Source organism: Limulus polyphemus, unplaced genomic scaffold (assembly GCF_000517525.1).
Source record: "Limulus polyphemus unplaced genomic scaffold, Limulus_polyphemus-2.1.2 Scaffold4950, whole genome shotgun sequence".
Lineage (NCBI taxonomy): Eukaryota > Metazoa > Arthropoda > Merostomata > Xiphosura > Limulidae > Limulus > Limulus polyphemus.
In genome coordinates, this window is record NW_013670560.1 from 55,072 (window position 1) to 66,071 (window position 11,000).

General features: G+C 34.7%; 1 protein-coding gene across 3 annotated transcripts in view; it reads right to left on the reverse strand.

The window, feature by feature from the left end:
• LOC106471898 (Down syndrome cell adhesion molecule-like protein Dscam2) overlaps positions 1–11,000 on the reverse strand; it is a 71,807-nt gene that overhangs the window by 51,582 nt on the left and 9,225 nt on the right. For all 3 annotated transcript variants that reach the window (XM_022400509.1, XM_022400508.1, XM_022400507.1), the window contains exon 3: positions 7,318–7,590. In XM_022400509.1, the coding sequence (XP_022256217.1) occupies positions 7,318–7,590 (273 nt within the window). The remainder of the gene's footprint in view (positions 1–7,317; positions 7,591–11,000) is intronic.

The window sequence follows — 11,000 nt, forward strand, 5'->3', positions numbered from 1 at the left end:
AACTGATCTATGACATTCTGTCTATAGTACCTCAACATCCCTCAGTACAGCTAGAAATACTCAAGAGTTTAGTGCTATCAGTAAATTTTACAAATTAACTAACTAATTGATCTATGACATTCTGTCTATAGTACCTCAACATCCCTCAGTACAGCTAGAAATACTCAAGAGTTTAGTGCTATCAGTAAATTTTACAAATTTATTAAGTATCATTAGTGTAAGTAAAAATATACAAAGATCCCTGAACCATAACACTAGTAACAAAGGTCCAGTTTGAATGGATTCCATTAAGAACAGCTTTTAACTTTCTGTTACACATCAACCTTTAATCCATTCAACTCGCCTTACCCTACTGATGTCATTTTCTGAGCTACCCTTCTCTGTGGTATCTTATCAAAAGCCTTTGGAAAATGCAAAAACACAAATCTCATGTCCTTTCAATCATCCACATAACAAGTAACATCCTCAAATAAAAAGTCAACCGATTAGTAATGCACATTTTTTCCCTTAATGAATCGATATCAGTTCTCTTTTATGATATTACATTTCATTAAATGATATTGCTATAAGCATCTTTTTTTTATAAGATTACCAACATTATCAATTCTCCAATCTTCAGGCACTTGACCACTGTCTACTGACCTACTTTTCTACTCTTAATATCTACAGATTATGTTACCATTTACCACCAAGTGTTTGGATTAAGAAATATTACTAATATTCTATCTTGTAAACATTTGTGAAGAAAACATTTTAAAGCTCAGCCATCTAAGTCTCTAACAAAAATATGCCACTATTATCCTTTAAAGGCCCAATTCCCATTTTGGAATTTTGTCTACTTTTAACACCTTAAAACAAATTCTTACTGTTCTTCATTATCAGTTAGCTGTTTCTCATACACCTTTTTTTAATTTCCTAATTACTATTTTAATCAAATAATTAGATTTGCTAAAGTCCTTAAATCTTCCATTAATTTTTTATGAAACATACAGTATTTATCTTTGGGGTTTGCTTTATGCTGTTATTAAGTGAATTGGGTTTGATCTTTCTTGTTATCCTTTTCATCTTTTTAGGAACATGCCTATCTTGAATTAAAAAACAATTTATTTTTAATGTTTCTCAACAACCTTTTAACTCATTATCCCAGTTCATTAATGCCACATCTTGTTCCATGGCCTTATAATTGGATTTCTTGAAACAGGAACTAAAATTTCATTTATTTTTATTTCAACATGTAACGAAACATAAAACCTAACTATGCAATGAACACTCTTACCCAGATGTTTTCCCATTCCATCTGTTATAAAAACATCATCATTAGTAGTTAAAAGTAAATCTAAAATGGCCTCTGGTTGGCTCTCTGAAAATTTGATATAGAAAAACATTTTGAATCACTTCAAGAAACCTCTCTTACTCACTAACTGATTCCATAAAATCCTAATCAATAATCTTAAAGTCTCCCATTATTATTATTCCCTTTTGTGTGGTAACTCTGATCTTATTATATAATTTTTCATTATTATCATCTGTTTGAACAAGTGCTTATAACAAATACCAACTTAAAATGTTCTATCTTAAAACCCCATATTGTAACTCTTAATCAATCTTTTTATTACTTCATTCTGAACAAGTTATACAGCTTCACCCGTATATAAAGAACAATTCATTCTATCTTTTAAAACGTCTATCATTTATAACTTGAAATTTCAAAATAATTCCTGTATCAGTATTCTGCAAATCTAACTGAGTTTCAGTAATTCCCACTATACCACAAATTTTCGTTTACTTTCATACCTAACTGCATTTTAATTTCATATTAGTCCTTTTTTCAGGGATATATGCAATAATTTAGTAGGGCCTTGTGCTTCTTATATCATTATGCAACCACACTGACTGGTTCCTGAGTAACACATGAATATAGGAATGTTATAACTATAAAGTCCTAATCAAATCCATCACTTTTTTTTTATGACAGTTGTTTCTACGTAAAGTTAATGATTTCCTTACCTGAAAATGTATTTTCAATAGATACTCACTTCCACATAGAATTTAGCTAACTTTCTCATGTGCTTTCCTAAGAGATCTGCATGCCACTAGCCTTAAGGCTACTTCCACCCAACTTTCTATGTTTTAACATGAACTGTATTGGTGCATAATGATGTCATCATGTGAAAAAATCTTTTCAAAAACAGAAAGGAAACACAACATACAACTCAGCAACTCCCCGTATGCACTTTTACTCATGATAACTTCATTCTTTGACAAGGCGAGGAAAAAAAAAGAGATGCACTAAAGGACAGGTGGGAACGTTCGCAGAAGCTTCTTTTGAAAATGATAACTCCCCCTCTCACATTAATTTTGGACCACAATTTCTGTACAATGTGTTATTGTTTAGAGGGGTAACCCACACTACATTGACAGTATCACCACCACCCTACTTCTCACCATATTGTGCTAAACCTAACCAGCGAGGATACTCAATGGTCTGGTGGCTAGGAACTGGTAAATGACAAGGATCTCCTTTGCTCCATTCAACAAAGAGGGTGGGGAAAATATGAGTTGGGGAGACCCAGAGAAGTGCCCAGATTCCCATTGAACCTCCAGCCATAAAGGTCTTTTACTGGAGATAGTGAAATGAATGACTGCAAAACCCTGTTTTGAAAAGCCAGCAAGCACAAGCCAAATTTTAGAAGTGGACAGATCACTTTGCTGGTGATGGCTTTTTCCACAATAGTCTAAGATTTGGATCAGACAATTGAGAACACTACATTGCACAGTGGGCATTGGTAGAACCAAGGCAGATAGTCTGTGCACTTTCCGTTATCCTGACTCCTTGCTCGATGTAAATTTTGGATAAATATATTCTGTGAGGCGACACCAGCCACCTGGTAGGATCCTATAAAAACAAAAGGGGGTCTGAACAAGAAAATGTACTTACCTACTAGAGATGGTGGGTTAACTAAAGAATAACAATTGGAGGAAGACAAAACTTACAGAAGATAAAACATTCAGATGGTGAAAATAATGAGAGACAAAGGTGTGGGACATAGACCACATGCGAGCCTGGAGTATCTTGTCCAACAGATGGTGAAAATGAGCAGCAGGAGAACAAGGTGACAAATTGGACGTGAAGAGATAGCATCACATCCAATAATGCATACACCATATACCATCTGAAGAAGTTGACAGACCTATCCAGTAAGGGTAAAAGGACAGAAAACGAAGGGTCCCAAGATATGAAGAGACAACATTGGGGGCCACAAAAGGAGTATGGGATAAGTAACATCAAACAGTGAGAACAGGACACAGTAACCAGTACAGGTTTGAATAATCATAGGAGAGAAAGTACAGTCACCTTCCCCAACAGTGGAAGTCTTTGGAAGGAAAGACCAATCTGGATATAGATGGATATAAATATGAAGAGTATGAGAAGAATCAATGGCACAGATATCTAAATGACAGCATCCACAAGCGATAAGAAGGAAGAAATAAGTTTTAAGATAAAGGTGGTATAATGTGCAAGATGCGAATGGCTTGAAAGGGTCATGTGTAAGAGTATACACAACAACATTAAGGTTCCAGTCAGGTATAGGAATAGGGCAAGAAAGAGAGTGAAGAAGGAAGGGATGTAATAAAGTGGAGAGGACAGGAGAAGAAAACACCCTGCAGTATCAGAAAATGCAAAATGTGGTGGATAATGCCATTTGATAACTGGCAGTGCTGGAGAAGAAAGACAAGAAGGACCTGGCAAGGGGTGTTGCAAATCAAGTGAGGACCTAATAGGAGACAAAGAGGAGGATAGGTATATAGAAAAAGGTGAGATAAGTCCTGGCTGAGAGCATTGACAGTCAAAGCCGAAAGGATGACGGACCAAAGACCAAAAGATAGGAATTTTAGAGTTGAGAAGGATGGCAAAAACGTCTATGAAGGGGTGTGCCAAACTAATGAAAATCCTATGGATGGAGAGACCATTCCATATGGAAAATGTGGTCTGGCTGAGAGAGGTAGTCCACGATAAGGTTCATAGCTCCTGACATATGACAGAAAATCAGAGGAATACAACAAAAATTGGCCCAATGTCATTGATGTATGAAATGTCTGAATGGATCATGACCAAATGATCCACCAAGAAGTGGAGATGATGGAAATATGCCCAGTGGACCATAAGTATTTCAAGCACATTGATTTGAAGTGAGATATTGTCCTATGTCCAAAGGCTAGCAGTCATATTGTCATTCAGGGACACAAGAAACCAAAGAAGACAGCTAGAACTGATATTGGGCAGCTTATGGGCAAAGAAAGAAAGCATGACAAAAATCACAGAAAAAAAGATGTAGGTTGGCAGATGTGAGTGAGAATGGTATCCCTACCTAATAAGCCCTAACAGCAGAGGAACCAAGAAGGTAGGGATAGGCCATAGTAGAGAAATGATGGGAACAAAATTCCACAACAAATTCATCAAGAGTAAGATGAACTACCTCAGGCATATATTGGAGAGAGGAGAGGTAATGAAGAAAGGGTAGTAAAAAAAAAGGCAAGGCCAGGAAAATTGAGCATTAAAGAGTGAAACATATGACAAGGAGTTTGCGCCCAAACTGGTAAAAGCAATTCCTAAGATTGAGAATCAAGAAAGGGAAAATTTGAATGACCACAAACAAAAACACGAGAATCAGATAAAAGAGGAGGGCAAGGCATAAAGTTACTGGTATGATGTTGGTCTAGAAAGGAGGAAGCATAAGCACCAATGTCAGGGGAGGAAGGAAAACAAATGAATCATGAAGGTTAGGGTTGTTAAGTAAAGAATGTGAAGTGTCATAAGACATGAGCAAAAGTGAAAGAATGGAACATATCTGTGATATCAAGCCTTGCATAATGGACTCCACAACCCAATGTACAATGGCCATCACATTCTCCATGATTAACAATCCTCTGGATACCATATCTGAAATAGATCATGTTTGTGAGCTTTCTTCAATTACACAGGAGTAAGTAGAAGTTGCATTAACATGTGAATTCATAGTAGTAAAATAATGCAATGATGACTAACATAAATTTAGTAAAATAAAATTAAAATTTCATAAACAAACAGAAATCTCAGTAAATTTAAGATGAACAATTTTCAACATGTCTGTGTCATACAGTGCTATGGAAAAGAATGAAGTTATCACAAGTGCAAGTGCATAGGGGGAGTTACTGCTGGGTGGAGGTTGTGTCACCCTCTTATTGGTAGATGGCTTTTGTCACATGATGACATCATTATCATGCAACAGCATAATTCATGTTAAAATACATGAAATTAGGTAGAAATTGTTTTAAGACTAGTGTCATGCAATTCTTTTAGACAGATGCATAAAGAAGATAGGTAAGCTGTATGTGGAGATAAGTTATCATCCCAGAAAACTAAATTGTTAACAAAAGAATATCATCATTAGTTTTACTCAACAAAAAAATACTGTAAAAGGCTTAAGTAAAAAATATATCAAAAGATATGCACTGTACCAAATGTACAGATAATAATGATTCATTTGGTCCTTCAAGACTTATCCACCCAGCTTGAAGAAAAGTAAAATTTTAAGCAGACACAGTAATTATCAGGAAATTATCAATTCTTCTTCTTACATTCTTGTAAAGCATGGGCCTCCACTAGTGCTAATGACAACTCATTACACAAGCTATTCACCCCGTGATAAAAATTAAAATAGTCTCTGTTAGAGTGTAGCCTGTCTTTTCCAGATCTTACACTTGTATCCTCTCAACCTGTACAGAATATATCAAAAATAAATTTCAGGCCTTTATCCTATTGATCCCTCTGATAACCTTACAAACTATTCAGAGGAAAACAAACAAATAGATCATAACATATCCCTATAAACTAATCCATTCTCAGAACTGTCCTCTTAACCCCTTTCAACTGGCATTGCAGGTGGTGCATCTTAGGGCACAGTGTTGGGACCCTTGCTCTTTTTGATATACATTAGTGATATTGATAAGGAAATGGTCAATAAATTGGTCAAATTTGCTATTGATATTTAAATTTCATTTGTAACTGGTTATGAGGAGAATGCTGTTGTTTTACAGAGGATTTAAATCATTTGGCATAATTGGACAAATAAATGGCACGTGGAATTTAATTATGTTAAGTACAAAGTAATGCATGAGGACTATCTTAATTTAAGCTATAATTAACATCTTCATGGAAATCAGCTCATTATGCTATGAAAGAAAAGGTGTTTTGGTTGATCAGTCTCTTATGCCTTCCAAATAGTGTCTTGTTAATTGTAAGTGGGAAGGCAAATATAATTTTGAGTTGTAGCTACAGGAGTATTGAAAATAAGTCAGAGGAGGTTATTGTTTCTTTGTACAGATATATAGTTAAGTCTCATTCAGAGTACTGTGTTTAGCCTTGAGCTCCTTAATTTAAGAAGGACTTTGAGTTATTGGAAAGAATTCAAAGGAGAGCTATTAGGATGATTTCTGGGATGGAGGGGTTGTGATATGAGAACAAGTTAAGGTCCTTCAAATGATTTTCTCTTGAAAAAAGAAGGATTAGAGGGAATCTGATTGAAATATTCAAAATTATAAAGGGGATTGATAGGCTTGATGCATCATCTTTTTTTCGTATTTAATGGTAAGAATGATAGGACTAGGAGACATAGGTTTAAGATTTGATAAGGTAGAAGTCATCTGTAAATTAGGCAATTTTATTTTCAAACAGGGCAGTAAGCCTTTTGAATAGAATCCCGTCTATAGAAGCAGATTATGCTAACACAACGATTTCAGATGTGAAAAAGACAGACCAAGATATTGTTAAAATATGTAGTATTTTTTCTACAATAAACATCATTGTCCTTACAAACCACTGTTTGCTAATTTACTACTTTGGAGTAGATTGTCTTCAAACATGGTAGATGCAACAGGATTTGGAGAATCCCAGAGAGAGAGACTGGTGAGAACTTGGGGTATCTGTGCTGGATATAGACAAATTGGTATTTGAGAAAAAAAAAAGGGATAGCCACAATGGGCCATGGTCATCTTGTTGTTCCTCACATTATGCTATATTATTTCTTATGCTAAGTCAATACTATTTCATAGATTTGAGTTAAAGGAGACCAAAACTGTACAAAGTATTCCAAGTGAGGCCTAACATGTGAAACTCACAACATCAGCACTATTTTAATTGAATAATGATAGTCACTTAACATTGCCTTAAAGTTACTACTTACATACACTTGCAGCCCTTTAGAGTAATTATGGTCAGTATTAATTACATATAAAAGAAATAAAATCCTGATATACCAATTAAAACAAAGAACTTACCACCTAGCATAAGCTGAGCAGTTCCCTGAGCAGAATCCTGGTCATTGGACACAACACATTGATACATGCCCTTATCCTCTCTCTGTACAGGATTTAATGACACAGAAAAGTTTGTTAATGTTTGTATTCTAACATTTTCCAGTGATAATAGCTCTCCATCTTTGTACCATGTAACAAGATCCACAGGGTATCCAGAAAATGAGCAACTGAAGGTGGCTAGTTTTCCTACGTCAACAGTTTGTTCTTGGGGCTGCACTTGTGTGGTAAGATGGTCTGAAAAAAGCAAAGGCTTAAGCTTTGTTAACCTACTTACAGATTTATTATTTTCATAAAATTTCCTTTTAATAGGAGTTATAAAAATAATAGTCTTCTAATACCGTAGTGTATATTGTCAAGTCCTTTTAATCTTTTGTAGATTGATATGTGAATATCATGGGTTAAATCTAATTTGATTTTCACACTTTAGCTGTTTACATTTGTGGGTGGACGTGTTGGTGAATATTAAGTATAACTGGCACTCTAGGCCCACAATGTTAGATTCACCTCTTCCTTCTCGAATGACTCACCAGGAAAAGTAACCATCAACATAAGAACAAAAATAAATTAAAATGCAACGAAATGGATGGAAATATGTTTTTATTATAAAAAAAATCCAATATTAAACTCATTTTGAATTTTTTCCCAAAGATGCGCTCCTCAAATTGTTGGCTATCAGCCCAAACCGTGAAAGCCTATTGGTTAATATGACCCCAACCTCCAGTGAACGTGACTTTAATGGATGAAGTGTATTATTGACATGCTGTTCTCTCTTCTGTTCTCACGAAATAATGATGATTGTAATATCAAATAATTATAGAAACAATTTTAAAACTCATACTACTGTTACAATATGTTAAGAAACAAGATTTACAATTAATGTTTGTTTGTATAGTGAATTATACGTACAAGTTTGTAGAAATATAGTATTGATCATACAGTATTTCAAAGATCAGGACTGGATTTAGCAAAAGATGTTTCTACATGTAACTGGTAGAAGAACATAGACAGCCTAAATGGTCTTGTTACATATCAGGGTTTATAAATTACCTACAGATAAAAATGGACCATCTGGTCGTTTAAGGCTATCTCTACACACCCATCCAGTCGTGAGAAAATTTAAAAATTTGAACCCATTTTGTATTTTTCAGAAAATTCTTGATTTCCTTTTTTAAACCTTTGTTAAGTGTCGGTCTCTGCTACTGCTGACAACAACTAATTCCATAAGCCAGTCACCAAGTTAGAAAAATAAAATTATCTTAATTTACCAAAGCCTAGTTTGTCTTTTCCAAATATCAGAGTTTCGTTCTCTCATCTTATTGTATTAAGAATAGAGTATACAGAAATTTAAGCCTTTATCCTGTAAATTCCCTGGAAACATTTAACACAAATAAGGTTACCTCTTACTCTTCTTTTCTCAAGAGAAAATATGTTAACCTATCCCAATAAGAAAATACTTAAATCCTCAAGATCATCCTAGTAGCCCTCATCTGAACCCTTTCCACTAGTAACAAGGGTCCAGTCTGACTGGATTCCATTAATAATAAGTTTTAGCCTTCTCTCATCCAGTTTTACTAAAATTCAATTTACTAGTGATTTGCTTACTTCTTTAGATAATATTTTGTTTGAACCTTTTCAAATGCGATTTGAAATATTAAATCCACCAAGCTCACACCATTTCAATCATCCAGATAACACTTAAAATCCTCGTAAAAAGTTAACAAATTAATAAGGAAAGATTCCCCTTAGTGAATTACTGTTGACTTTCTTTTATGACATCTAATTTCACTAGCTAATTATGCAAGTCTTCTATTATAATACTCCAGAAATTTTCCTATTAAAGAAGTAAGAGTTTCTGGTCGATAAGTTCCAGAGCAACTCCTAATTATCTTTTTTTTAAAAAAGGGAGTCACGTTACTAATTCTCCAATCCTGAAGCACCTACCCACTATACATATATCTACCAAAAAATGTAAAACGAATGCTTGCATATCTGATCTTGGACCTCCTTTAACAACTTAAGAAAAACACTGTGTGTCCTGGTGCTTTATATAAATTCAGTCTGTCTTTTTTTTTATCATCAAGAAGATCTTATCCAAATGATTCAGGTCAATCCCAGTATTTTCTATAGAATGCCCAGGGTAGAGAATATTGCTCTCGAAAAAACACAAAGATCATGCAATCTCATGGTTTAATACAAATATCTTGCTATCAGCATCTTTTATGGGCCTAATCCCCCATTTTAACATTATGCTTGCCTTTAACACACTTAAAAACCTTTGCTGTTAGTTCTAACATCTTTGGTCATCCTGATGTTTTTAAACCCTAGTTTTCCTGTAGTTCTGTCACTCATCTATCCTTCTTGTAAATTTAAATCCCTTAATCTCGTAGCATTTATCCTCGATTTTCCCCTATGAGTCTTTATTAAACAAATTAGATTTGATATTCCCTGTTTTTTTTCTTCTTTTCAAGTATATATTTATGCAAAATTAAATGAGACTTTTTAATATACTTCTCTAAATCTGTCACATCACCATCATCTTGTAATTTCGTAATAATATCCCAATTCACTAATGATAATTATTGTCTCATGATTTGAAAATTGGCTTTAAAAATTCATTTATTTTCGTCACAACGTGTAGCAAGATATAAAATCTAATTATGCAATGATAATTCTTATCCTCTGTTTGGCTCTCTGACCATTTGGTACAGAAACCTTTAGTACATTACTCTAGACGAATCACAATCCATTCCTAATCAACCTATCTAAAATTAAAGTTTCCTATAAGTAGCGCATATATTCTTATTACTAACAACACTGATTTCGTCATACACTTTCTTATTGGCATCAGTTGTTTGATCAGGTGACCTACAGCAAGACAATGGGCTGTCTGTGCATTTGCCCACCACAGTTATCAAAATCCGGTTTCTAGCAGTAGAAGTCGGCAAACATACTGATGTGCCACTAGGGTGGCCTGCTCATGGGAGGAATGGATGTAATGCTATACGAATATTGACAACAGTATCCTTCAATGGGAGTTCAGATGATATCTCGAGGTTATGGCCTCCCTTATGCTTTAATGAGGGTGACTAGTCATATGGAAACCTTGCTTTTAGACATTCTGGTAGAAATTATAAAATACTTCATCCAGTAAAGGTGACCATTCTACGTCCGTAAGAGCAAGTACAAACACACTGTGCATTTATATCTTAATAAACACTGCTTATTTGTACATTACTTTGTGTCTGGTCTTTTACTTTCACGGACTGAAGAACTCAGTACTACTTTGTAATCTTGCCAAATCTCCTGTTAAGCGGGTCTATCACATTGCTCTGAGGTTAACTCAGTTTTACTTGAATATAACATAGAGTGGACAGGAAGATTAAAATTTAACTGAACATTCACGACCCTATATTTTTACTGCTATGAACCCTTGTAAGTCCAGCAACTCTTCTTCTCACCCTTTCCCTCAAACCGATCTTTACCCCAACTCTGCCCATTTCCTGACTTATCCCTTTGATTTTCTAATCCTAATCTGCATATCCTCCCATAATAATGGAAAATTTCGCGAGTAAGTAAGCTCTGGAACTTATTTCCTAAAAATTGCTATCAATTCTCAAACATACCCCAATTCTGGCACCTATAGC